Source organism: Chelonoidis abingdonii, chromosome 2 (assembly GCF_003597395.2).
Source record: "Chelonoidis abingdonii isolate Lonesome George chromosome 2, CheloAbing_2.0, whole genome shotgun sequence".
NCBI classification, from domain to species: domain Eukaryota; kingdom Metazoa; phylum Chordata; order Testudines; family Testudinidae; genus Chelonoidis; species Chelonoidis abingdonii.
In genome coordinates this window covers 45,176,546-45,190,371 of record NC_133770.1, presented here as the reverse complement: position 1 = coordinate 45,190,371, position 13,826 = coordinate 45,176,546, and the positions used below count along the sequence as shown (strand labels likewise).

At 43.6% G+C, this 13,826-nt stretch overlaps 1 protein-coding gene across 1 annotated transcript in view; it reads left to right on the top strand.

Moving 5' to 3' along the window:
• Positions 1 to 13,826, top strand: part of LOC116839971 (phosphatidylcholine translocator ABCB4-like) — an 80,869-nt gene that overhangs the window by 12,989 nt on the left and 54,054 nt on the right. The window contains exons 5-7 of the mRNA XM_032806284.2: positions 510 to 681; positions 1,765 to 1,889; positions 7,704 to 7,875. Of these exons, the coding sequence (XP_032662175.2) occupies positions 510 to 681; positions 1,765 to 1,889; positions 7,704 to 7,875 (469 nt within the window). The remainder of the gene's footprint in view (positions 1 to 509; positions 682 to 1,764; positions 1,890 to 7,703; positions 7,876 to 13,826) is intronic.

Genomic DNA, 13,826 nt, shown 5'->3' with positions numbered 1-13,826 from the left:
CATGGAATGGATAGATTGGGTCCAGCATGGGCAGTCTAGGATGGCCTTTAACCCTGTTGGAGGTCATTTGGGAAAGGTTACATTACATTTTCCATGGGGAATGTCTAGTTGTCCAAGGTTGAATTATATTTTCTCCTCAGGAGAGCTGTCCTGGAGGCAGCTGTTGACAAAGATTGGAAAGAGGAATGGAGGAACCCTACAGCCAGTGTGCGCCTCCACACAGTTGTCCATGTTCCTCAAGTGAATCCTCCAAGATTTGCATGTAACGTTTAAGATAATCATTCTGAGTCTACAGGGTTTTCTTCCCTGGCCTCCTCCCATGTGTGTTTCTATTGGATGAAACATTTGTGACCTATGTTAGGTGTGGATACAAAGTGTATTGTAGCTAAATTAATCTGCACTTAGAGCTTTTAGAAAATGTGACAGAATTGACAAAGCGTGCACCATCAGTAAAAAAGCTTTTGTATTTTCCACTTTCCTCAACACTTCGGATGCAATTTGTTTTTTAGCGATGTGTCCAAAATTAATGAAGGAATTGGTGACAAAATTGGAATGCTCCTTCAGGCAATAGCTACATTTCTCACAGGATTTATAATTGGTTTCATAAGAGGATGGAAATTAACCCTTGTAATATTGGCAGTCAGCCCTGTCCTGGGACTCTCAGCTGCTCTCTGGGCAAAGGTGGGTGAAAGCTGTGAATTTTCTCTGAGATGTACAATTACACTAAAGTGTCCTGTTTCAAGTGAGTGAGCCTCTTAATTTCCTCACTAAGAGTCATAGTACATTTAATTCCTTAGGACTGTTAAAAAAATCATAGCTTTAGATTTATCTACACACAGAAGTTAAATTACAGAACTATACTTATACTGGCATAATTAAAGTGATATGATAGATTAAAGTGTCCCTAGTGTGGACACAATTTTACTGATGTAACAGTGGTTATATTGATATAGCTTATTCCTGTATGGGAAAGGGAAGAAGCCATACCACTATAAGGCACCCTTACAACCATATAACTGTGTACACAGTAGGGGTTGTATCAGTGTAACTATATTGGTAAAAACTCACACACCTAACCAAAATGGTTATACAGGTACAAAAACTTTTAGTCCAAACCTTAGTCTCAGAAATAGACTTTTTTCCCAGATTTGTTATTGCTTTTTGCTGGGATTTTCAAAGGGGCCTAACAAAGTTAGGTCCCTAAATATCATTGAATTTCAGTGGGAGTTGAGTCCCTTGATCCCTTTGGCTTGTGAAAATCCCAATCTCTGGATACATATGGAAAACAGAATCATATAGATGTAGGACTGGAAGGGACCTTGATATGTCATCTAATCTAGTCCAGATGTTCCTAGCTGCCGTGTGGCCCCTTACAGACTGTAGCCAACTGGCATAAACTACTAACCTACCTGGGATCAGAATGGTGCAGATCTGCTGAGAATCAAACAGGGAACCATAACCAGTTCACTATGAGTCACCCACACATACACTTATGCTCTGGGTGAAAGCAGAAAATCTAGGTCTCAGTTTTTGATAGACGCTAACACTAAAATTTAATTTTTATATAATTGATGTATTCTTTATTTCTTATAATAAGTAGTTTGGCCCATTTTACGGTATTTAAGCAAAAGGCTTATTTTCTGATAAATGGCATTAAAATGCATTTTTGGAAAGAGGAAACTATGGTAAAACGACATAAATAATATGCTCAAGCTGATTCAATTTTTCTTCTAACAAATGTTAAAATATTTTCCTTTAATACAGATACTCTCTACATTCACTGACAAAGAGCTAACTGCATATGCAAAAGCAGGAGCTGTTGCAGACGAAGTTCTGGCAGCAATTCGGACGGTTATTGCTTTTGGAGGACAGAAAAAAGAAATCAAAAGGTCAGAAAAATGTTTTCATACATCAGCTAGTTAAACTCTCAGTTTAAATGTTTTGAATTTTTCTTGTATCTGCACTGCTGAAAGTTTGTTACCCGGGAGCTGACAAAACTGGTTCCTTGGTGAAAGTGATCTTCAAATAAAGCTAGAGTACTATTGTACTCAGTGCATTTTGGGGGTAATTAAGACAGGATGTTGCCTAATAAGAATGTTCTTTTACAGGTTTTATTGTAAGCTGAATAATGATTATTTATTTTTCCAGAGCCTCACAAAACAAAGACATGGTCAATACTCCAAAGGGTGTACAATCTAATTTCAATATCACACAATAAGCAACAGACAAAATAGACATATAAACAGACAAAGATGGGGAATGGGGAAAGAAAAGACAAGGGTAACACTAATAAGATTATGTGGTTACTCAATAAGCCATGGCATGTACACATCTTGATAGTTCCATTAAGTTAGATTCATTTATTCTTATTGTATTATGGAACAGCATTCCTGTCATTTGTCCTGAACTTTTATATAAAGATGACCATCAGAGCCACAAAACTTGGCAGGAACTCTCCACTGACTGTGGTTGCTGAAGGTGAGAGGGGCCATACAACTCATCTCAGCACCTTTCTTAGAGTGCATATCTCCATAGTATGTGAGTGCACCTCATCAGTACTCTCTTACTCATCCACAGAGTATTTTCTTCCAGCTTCTGGTACTTGGCACTGTGTGCCCTAAAGCAAGCCACTTAGAATCATAGAATCACAGAATATCAGGGTTGGAAGGGACCTCAGGAGATCATCTAGTCCAACCCCCTGCTCAAAGAAGGACCTAATCTCCAAATAAATCGTCCCAGCCAGGGCTTTGTCAAACCTGACCTTAAAAACTTCTAAGGAAGGAGATTCCACCACCTCCGTAAGTAACCTATTCCAGAGCTTCACCACCCTCCTAGGGAAAAGTTTTTCCTAATATCCAACCTAAACCTCCCCCACTACAACTTGAGACCATTACTCTTTGTTCTGTCATCTGCTACCACTGAGACCAGTCTTGATCCATCCTCTTTGGAACCCTCTTTCAGGTAGTTTAAAGCAGCTATCAAATCCCTCCCCATTCGTCTCTTCTGCAGACTAAATAATCCCAGTTCCCTCAGCCTCTCCTCATAAGTCATGTGCTCTAATATTTTTTATTGCTATCTGCTGGACTCCTTCCAATTTTTACACATCCTTCTTGTAGTGTGCAGCCCAAAACTGGACACAGTACTCCAGATGAGGCCTCACCAATGCCAAGTAAAGGGGAATGATCACGTCCCTCAATCTGCTGTCAGTGCTCTATATATACCCCAAAATGCCGTTAGCCTTCTTGGCAACAAGGGCACACTGTTGACTCATATCCAGCTTGTTATCCACTGTAACCCCTAGGTCCTTTTCTGCAGAACTGCTGCCTAGCCACTCTGTCCCTAGTCTGTAGCAGTGCATGGGATTCTTCCATCCTAAGTGCAGGACTCTACACTTGTCCTTGTTGAACCTCATCAGATTTCTTTTGGCCCAATCCTCTAATTTTTCTAGGTCTCTCTGTATCCTGTCCCTACCCTCCAGCGTATCTACCACTCCACCCAGTTTAGTGTCATCTGCAAACTTGCTGAGGATGCAATCCATGCCATCCTCCAGATCATTAATGAAGATATTGAACAAAACCGGCCCCAGGACTGACTCTTGGGGCACTTCGCTTGATACCAGCTGCCAACTAAACATGGAGCTATTGATCACTACCTGTTGAGCCTGATGATTTAGCCAGCTTTCTATCCAACTTATAGTCCATTCATCCAACCCATACTTTAACTTGCTGTCAAGAATACTGTGGAAGACCATATGAAAAGCTTTGCTAAAGTCAAGGAATAACATATCCGCTGCTTTCCTCTCATCCATAGAGCCAGTTATCTCATCATAGAAGGCAGTTAGGTTAGTCATGCATGATTTGCCCTTGGTGAATCCATGCTGCTGACTGTTCCTGATCACTTTTATCTCCTCAAAGTGCTTCAAAATTGGTTCCTTGAGGATCTGCTCCATGATTTTGCCAGGGACTGAGGTGAGGCTGACTGGTCTGTAGTTCCCCAGATCCTCCTTCTTCCCTTTTTTAAAGATGGGCACTACATTAGCCTTTTTCCAGTCAGCCGGGACCTGCTCCGATCCCCATGAGTTTTCAAAGATAATGATCAATGCCTCTGCAATCACATTTGCCAATTCCTTTAGCACTCTCGGATGCAGTGCATCTGGCCCCATGGACTTGTGCTTGTCCAGTTTTTCTAAATAGTTAATTTAATTTAACTTAATTTGCTTGTACCTCAGTGCCATCTTTAATAGAGTGACTGGTCCCTTTAAAGGACGATAGGCAGCCCCCCTCTCTGGGCCATAATTATTAGCTGCTTCTGAGTCTGTGGGGACAGGACTAAGGAGATCAGGTGATAGGTTAAGGGACACCTGGACCTCAGAAAAGGGCTGAGGGAGATCAGTCTGGGTTGTGGAACTATAGGCTGGCACACAGGGAGAAAACAGAGCCCAGGAAGGGGCTGAGAACAGTACTCCAGGGGAAGCTACCTAGGAGCAAAGTGCTCTATATTGGAGTAGGGGAAAGACTCACAGGTAGCCCTGAAAGGGGTTGAGAGCAGCTGAAGAGAAGCTCCTGAAGGATGGAAGAACTTTTTTGTTTATTGGGACATATTAGCTGGACTTTTGTTGCCCTGTGTAGCGTTTCGGGACTGACCCCTGCAATGCCTCCTGCTGGTCGTCTCAGGGAATTAGCTCTCCAGTAGTTGGAGTGCCCTCTGTAGGCCGGTGTCCCATTACTGCTTGGCCCCCGTGTCTCTCCTGGACTCCGGTGCCCCATTATCTGGGGTGCTGCCCCCTGGCAGTAACCCCTCACTCTCAGGGTCTCCCCTTCCCAGGGACCCTGAACCCCTTAATCCCAGCTTGCCTCAGCCAGTGGCTACTGTCAATCAGCAATGAGCCCCCGCTCCCTAGAGCAAACTGCAGTATAAGAGCCAGTCATCACAGGCAAGGGGGTAGGACCTGCTGTCTTCCTCTACCATCCAGTACCTCAGGGACTGGGCCTAGGACCAGGCCCGGCAGCCTGGGGAGTCAGGGCCACCCAGAGCGAGGGGCAAGTGGGGCAATTTGCCCCAGGCCCCGGGCCCCACAGGGGCTCCGCAAGCCGCTCTGGGTTTTCGGCGGCACTTTGGCGACGGGCCCTTCACTCACTCCAGGTCTTCAGCAGCAGGTCCTTCAGTGCAGCGCAAGACTCGGAGCGAGTGAAGGACCCGCCGCTGAAGTGCTGCCGAAGCCTTGGCGCACTGCTCGGTGAGTACAAGCACCGCAAGTGGCGGGAAAAAAAAAACAACACAATCAGCGGCACTTAGGCTGCTCTACCACTGCCACTTCATTCTTCGGCTGCATTCGGCAGCGAGTCCTTCCCTCTGAGAGGGACCTACCACTGAATTGCCGCCGAAGACCCAGTCCTGCCTAAGGCCCCCTGAATCCTCTGGGCAGCCCTGTGGGGAGTCGCCAGGATGGAGCTCCACTGTTCCTCTGGCCTTTCCCCAGCCCTGCTTCACTCCCAGTACCTTTGCAACTGACAGCCAGGCCCTGCTCTCTCCAAGACCAGAGAGAACTACCCTAGCTCCAAGCTAGCAGTCTTTTATAAGGACCTGCTGTGCTCTGTTTGGGGAGTGGCCCCAGCTGTACCTGCTTTCCTAAGCAGCCTGGGCTTTTTCTTACAGCCCCAGCCCTCTCCCAGGTCTGGCCTTAACCCTGTCAGGGCCGGAACGGGTAATCACCCTGCTGCACCCTGGAAAGGGTTGTTTGTTTACAACATGGCCAGAGGTCCAAGCCACATCTCTAGCACTGACCTGTATGTGGAAAGCTGAAGAGACTCACTTTGAGGAAAGCATCTGAGGCAGGGAGCACCAGCAGCAGCATACTCAGCCAGCAGAGGTTGCTGCACAGCAACCACATCCCATTGCACTCTATATAATATCCTACAGGAGTGCTGCGATTACACATTTTTAATGTTTGTGAGGTGTACAGGTATTGCGGTGACAAGACCATTTAAGCACATAGATAGATTTTACAAATTATGACTCAGCTCTGAAAAATGGTGCCAACTATATCTGAGGATCTGAATCTCTTGAGCCTCTGTCAGTCCCGTGGTTATACAAGTAAACATGACAAATCTGTGGAAAATTGCGGGGAGACAAAAGGGCAACTGTAGGGAGGATGTCTGGAGGTCCTCTGTTGGACTATTTCTATTTCGTGCTTTTAGGATGATTTAAAGACATTTAAAATGAAAAAATATGAGGAATAAATTATTACATAATTTTTAAAAAATAGCCTTGCAATTATTTTTGAGACAATTGTTTTCCTAGTCTGCAATACTTCTAGTCTGTATTAGGAATTACAGTACTTGTCTTTCATGGACAAGACGAATACAGGCTCTTGAAGAAGGCTTCCCATTCTATTCCCACTTATTTGGGACCTTGTGGATATTTAAGTACACATAAGGATTCCACCCAACCGCCAGATTTATCTCAGGTTTCTAATAGGGAACTGCACTGCAATTCTGAATATGTCCTTTTGACTGTTTGTTTAAGAGACATGTTATTATTTTCCTTTTTAATCTAGAAAAGAAGAACTGGCTTTCAGAAAACTGAATACAGCTTAGCTAAGGTAGAGAGAAGAGACTAGTATATCTGAATGAAGTTATAAAACTCTTATCTTATAGTGAAATTAAAGGACAGATGTTAGAGAGTTTATTCCTTCACTTTCACACTTCCCTGGTCCTTCTCGCATGAACAGAGAGCAACAGTACCCAATGTCCAAAGGTACAAACAATTCAATGTTTATTGGGGTGAACTTCTAGCAAGCTTAAATCCAAGTTCCTTTTTCCTTATTTTCGAATCTCAACTTACTTCCTTGTTTGCCCCTAATTTATATAATAATATTCACAGCTATACCTTAATCAATCATTCTACTAAAATTTACCTAACCAATCCTAACATATTGTAACATGAATAGCTGACTAATTATATCCCACTACCTTAATTAGTTTACACCCAGCAAAATTAATTATACAGCAGACAGAAACAATCACAGAACCAGACAGAGACCATGCAAATAAACATACTAAACAATACAGAAGTGAGGATTTCACAACTACATCTATACAGACATAAAGGTTTTTACAACTACATCTATACAGACATAAGGATTATCCAGATGTGTCTATTGATAAGTGAGTTCTTACCCGACAGAAAATTTATTAAACTAAATTTTCTTCCACATCTTCTAGGCTCTTCCCTTTCTCAGGAGGTGGTAGATCGAATCACCTTCCTAACAGCCCCAGATTGCCTTATTTCAATATGACAAAACAGGGCCTCAGACTGTCACAGTGAGAGAAGGCCCTTACACAGATAGAATCAAAATCATTGTCTTTCTTTTATTCCTCTGTAACTAGCTAAGTGATAAGAATTCACCTAACTTCTTAAAGTATAGGCCTTTGCAGACAGGTTTGAATATCTATATCCTAACAACATCCCTTCTCTTTAATCGATCCTCTTTTTTCTTACAGTTGGCGCTATTAGCTAGCAGGCCTAGTCACGGAAGCAGGAGTGGTCATTACATTAATTAATGTAAATTTTTTATATATCTGATTGTTATTTGTTTGTTAAAATGGTGTCTGTACCTAGAAAATTATTGATAGGCACAGTGAAAAAAAGAAATGTAATATGCTATCTTTTTTTAAATTCCCAACATGTGATTTTTCTTGCAGGTATCATAAAAATTTAGAAGATGCCAAAAATATTGGAATCAAGAAGGCTATTACAGCCAACATTTCTATGGGTATTGCTTTCTTATTGATATATGCATCATATGCATTGGCATTTTGGTATGGAGCCACTTTGGTGCTATCTGAGGATTATACTGTTGGAAAAGTCCTTACGGTAAGTGTACCTCAGTAGATCAACAATTTTAATTAAAAATACCAAGCAGAATTTTGGGAACTTGTCTGGGTTTAAACCCGGGAGCTGCGGGCAGCCATGCCTGCAGACGGTCAATGTAAACAAAATGTCTCACTGCCTGCCAGCGGATTACCCTGACAGCATGCAGGTTGCCCACCACTGGTTTAAACAGAATGAGTGCACTGAGTTACAGTGCATATAACCCTATTGAAGTCAGTGGGGATAAATATGCTGTACACTGACACTGAATTTGGCCTGCTGCACCTCAGTTTTCATCCATGCTAAGTAAAACGAAACATAATTATCAAACTACCACTGTGTGGGCATTGGATGTCTCATAGGATTGATAACATAATAATCCTTTCATCTGTAAGTTGCTAGTTTTAGTTCAGACCAACTCAGTAATGACCAAAAATTGTTTCCATCTGATACTACTTGGTAATCACTGGAGTCGGAGGCCCATGTTATATGACAGAGGTATAACCTTTTGTAACTACCCCTATATCATGTGGGTGGAGCCAGGAAATGAGGACCAGTCTCTTTCTAGTACTTCTGTGTGTCACAACTTTATTACTGCCAATATACAAGGTCAGGTCAGTTCCTAATGGACAGATGTTCACATCACTAAAATCACCATCCTTTTTGGCATATGACTGGTACCCTTGCTGGAGGTCTGGGTAGAGGAGCTAAGAATTCAATGAATATAGAGACTGAACTATCATCTCACTTTGAGATGATCCCTCCAGCATGGGATTCAGGCCTTGATTAAAGAATTTGGGAGCCCTGTGTAGTATGGAAATTGGGCCCTGCTCCCTTCTATGAACTGGACAGCAATACCTCATACATACCCCATTGCACACAGACTCTAGAATGCCCTTCCTGCCCCACATATACCCCAACAACCCTTCAAAACCCTCCAACTTATCCTAACAACCACCACCACACACAGTCCAGCAGCCCTGACATACATCCCACTCACTACAGCCCCCAACATCTCCCCTTCATCCCAACATGCTGGCTTCCAACAGCACAACCTTCAAACCCTTCAGCTTCCAAGACATGTGTCCCTATGCATGCTCCATTTCAGATGTGTATGCATCTCCTGCACCTTTGAAGATTTTTGGTAGCAGTGCTCATTCGGCCCACACATTTGCCCTATATGTCCTCATGGTCTCTAGCAAGGATATATAGGGCTGCATGGGTGAACCGCCATCAATTTCTTCTGAACTGTCTTTGGCCTGAGATGGAGCACTGAGCATGTCCAATTTACTGTGTTTGTTAGATAGTAATTAATTAGTTCTATTTAATTAGTTTGGAGTTATTCTTTCTCTTTTGTGCTTTCCCCCTTTCAGGGGTTAATTTTGGACTCTTATTTCTGGGGTATGCCAGTATCCCCAGGTTTTAAATGTTGTTCTTCCTGCTGGGAATCCTTCTTGGTTAGTATTGGACTCTGTGTCCCACCCTCTTTGAGATCACCAAAAACGTCAGGGGATGAGAGGTCTATGTCTGTACCTGCCATACCAACAGTCTTGCACTGTAAGTGAAAATGTCATCAGGAGAAGAACAACTATTAGATCTCCTTAAAGCAGAGACCGCAGACCCCAAGTGGAGTATTACTGAGGCTCCAAGTACATCTGGTACCATGAAGGTATCTAATGCTTCTAAAAGCTCTTCCAGAAAAGAATTGGTACTGAAGAGATCCTCTGCTACAGGTAGTCACTCACAACTATCTCAGCAGACATTCTATGACAAAGAGATTGTCACTGTCTGGCTCCTTAGTACCCTCAGTATCTACTTCACCACCCTGGACTGCTCCATCTGAATCTATGCTTGCACAGGTTCACCTTACAGCAAATACTAGCTAGTTGCAGTTAATTTTGACCTCCATTGTTCCTCTGGTGCCACAGGAGTTCTGTTACTCAAGAGGCCTCTTTGTACCCAATGAATTGAGTTTCCTTTACTGTCTAGTTTTGCTCATCTCTCAGTACCAAGATCCAATGAGCCACTGACAGCACCTTTCTTGTCAGGACCCTCTGGTTCCCCATCTTCTTCCATCCAGGGAAAGCACTTATCACCTCCCATGGAATATACGAATGACTGTGACTTGCAACTCTCTGTTTGGGGATCTCCTATTTACTCAAAGGAATGTTATTCTCCTCCACATACAGGGAGAAAGAAGGAGAGGTGACCTTGACCTCTGACCACCTAGGGTAACCAACAGTGGCTACCTGCACTTATGCCTTATGGTCCACCTTATTGGTCTTACTGGGATCCATGGGTCCTGTATTGTCAGCAATTTCTAAGGGCCCTGCTTTCCCCCTGCAGGGAGCATAGACATTTTTGCTCTCCCATACCTTCACTCCCTCCTTACCAGTCAGAAACAGTAGAGGACACCTTTGAAGAACAAGAGGCAAGGGCTTATCAGGAAGTAACACCTCAGATGAATCTGTCCTTGTCATGACTCGATGAGGCTGAAATGCCTGTACCATCTTCAATGGCAGATGAATTCAGGCAATTCCAGCAGCTAATGAAGCAGATGCACTTTAGATTCCTCTTGAGCAATCCCAGGACTCCCATGATAAACTCCTGGATATTTTACAGACCTCTGCTTCAGCACATGTGGCACTTCCAATTAACACGGCTCTTATAGTACTGGTCAAGACCAACTGGTAAACTCCAGTTACAGCACTCCTGACTTGCAAGTATGCCGACCAAAAATATTATGTCCCAGCCAAGGATTTCGAATTTTTATTTTCACATCTGTCACCAAATTCCTTGGTTGTAGATGCTGTTAATGAATGTAGGAGGCAGCATAACAGAAAAGCTACTCCCTATAGCAAAGAGCAGAAGAGCCTTGATCTTTTCAGTTGCAAAAGCTATTCCTCTGTGACAATACAATTTTGAATAGAAAACCATCATGTCTAAACAAGTCTACAGTAATTCCTCACTTAATGTGTGTTCATCATCACGTTCAGTTTCCTCAGGGAATGTTTGCAACTGCAGCCATGCATCTATTGTGTCTTCTACCTCCGTTCATGCTGCCTTGTAGGGTATGAGGCTACATTAACAACAATATGTTAACCCCTGAGGACTCAGCAGAGTGCTAGTTCATCATTTAGCAGCAAGGCATTCCCTGGGAAATATCCCACCCTCTTCTATCCTCTGAGTCTACCACCTCAACCAAGCTTCACAATCATCATTGTTATGTATGGTCTTAAATTGTTTGTTTAAAACTTATACTGTGTGTATGTGTGTGTGTGTGTGTGTGTGTATTTATACACACACACACACACACACACGTCTTTTTTGGAACCTAACCCTCCCCCCCATAAGAATTAATGTAAATGGGGGGGGAGGGTTAGGTTCCAAGGGGAAAATTGGATTCACTTAACATCATTTTGCTTAAAGTCAGGAACATTACAACATTAAGCGAGGAATTACTATACTGAATATTTGCCAGAAGAACAATGAGAGAATTTAAAGGCCCTCACAAGCGAGGGTCAGCTCTTGGTGGAGACATTTCTATGGGCTTCTTTGGATGCAATTGATGCAGCCTGATCCATATGCTTGGATGCAGTCCGATCCATATCCTCTGCAATCATGATGTGATGAGCAACTTGGCACCAACTATCTGGTTTTCTGTACAGGCCCTTCCCTTTGATGGTCATAAATTGTTTTCTGACTGTATGGACGATTCACTTTACAGACTGAAGGTTTGGGACCCACTATCAGATCCCTGAGGATCTATGCATCAGCAAATAAGAAAAATATAGCAAGTCTCAAACAGTGCAGAGGTCACGCCCAGCTCAATTTTTTGGTTTTCACAAACCACCTGAGCTTCTAGCTAAGAGATCTAGGTATTCAAAGAAGAAACCATCCATTTTTATAACCACTTCATCGCAGCCACTTGCATTGTCCAAGCATCACTTTTCATGGCTTGGTCGAGAGTCCAAATCTTCCATTTCACAAGAATCTACTGTTGCAATCTCTAGCCCTCTTTCCCCCTTTTGGATTCCACCTCTCTCATTTTTTATCTGCTTGGGAAACAATAACATCTGACAAATGGCTTTGGAGGTTGTAACATCCAATTATTCCTTCCATTTTACCTCTGTCTCTCTCTCCCATTCCCTCTTCCTGTTCCTTTTCTGGGACAGATCTCATGATAAATTGCTGAATCAGGAGATTGCCTCTTTTCTATGTTAAGAAGCCATAGAACCTGTTCACTTCAGCACAGAAAGAAAGGGTTCTATTCCAAGTATTTTCTGGCCCCCAAAAGGATGGAGGATGGAGACTAATATTAGATCTCACACACCTCAATAACTATATGAAACACCAGAAATTCAGGATGGTGGCCTTTGCACTTATAATTCTCTCTCTAGATTCTGGGGATTGGTTTGCAACTCTCAACCTTCAGGACACATATTTCCACACTGACATTCACTCCCTCACAAGAAGTTTACTTCATTTCCAGTCAGCCATGACTAAGGCTACATTTTAGTCACAGGTATTTTTAGTAAAAGTCATGGACAGGTCACGGGCAGTAAACAAAAATTCACTGCCCGTGACCTGTCCATAATTGTACTATATATCCTGGACTAAATCTTGGGTGATCTGAGGGGGACGGCCCAGGGATGCCAGGGGTGCCCTATGAGGGGACAGCCTGGGACCCACACTGCTGCTCAGAGTGGGGGGTTGGAACGGCTGACAAGCTCCCTACTTGGCTCCCCAGAAGTAGCGACATGTCCCTCAGCTTCTAGGCAGAGGCGCGGCCAGAGGGCTCTGTGCGCTGCCTCCCCCCATGAGCACCAGCTCTGCAGCTCCCATTGGCCAGAAACCATGGCCAATGGGAGCTGCTGGGGCGGCGCCTGCAGGCAGAGGCTTCACGCAGAGCTGCCTGGCCGCACCTTTGCCTAGGAGCAGAGGGAGGGACATGTCGCTGCTTCTGAGGAGCCTCCCGAGGTAAGCACCATCCAGAGCCCTCACCCCCTCTCATGCCCCAACCTCCTGCCCCAGCTCTCTCCCACACACAAACTCATGCTGCTGGGGAGGGGGGACATATTGACCTGAGACTGCCCCAGCAGCAGCCAGTGCAGCTGGCCCAGGGGCTGCCCGAGCAGCTTTAGATTTAGATTCTGCTCCTAATGTAACAACCATGTCAGTGTCATGCAAATATGAACTGTGTCTAAAATGTTTGGCTCTGTGTTTGCTGGTAGTAGGCCTGGGATACTTTAACCTTCTGAAACCAACTGACAGAGATTGGAAAAGATATTCTTTTAAAAATACATTAAACATATTCTGTTTTACTTCTGAGTCAAAAGGAGCTTTAAAAACTGCTTCCAGTGGATGGGGCAGACTGTCTGGGACATTTATAGCCCTAATGCACCCTCATTCCTGAGTTCTCTATAAAAGGGAAGCTGGAACTTTGCATAGTTTAGGGAAGCTGAAAGAGTAACAGAATTGTCTTTGGAGAATGACTCACTACAACCCTGTCTACACACAAAAATGGTGTGTGATATCTGAGGTAACTCAACCAATCATCACCCTTATTCTACAGCTAATTTGCACGAGACTGCACAAATGATGGAGTATTTAGCCTCAGTACCACAGTTCTTCAGACATTAATATGCCACCCGTACAACAAAATACAAATTCCTCAGGCACAACTTTCACATAAATCAATACAAATCTCCTAGCATGACTCGCACACTCACCTGAGTCATCAGTTTACTGTTTCTTAGAGCTGTGTTCCCAGAGAGCTGTCTGCTCAGGGAACCACCTGCCCCCCACAACAACACAACCAGCACACACAATAACTCCAGACACACAGAGACATAAAACCAGCCCACATGATACTAAAACTCTTACCATAAAACCATAAGCTTGAGCAACAAAGGAGCGGGTCATCAAAAGTGGAGTCTTGTAAAAGAGAAGAA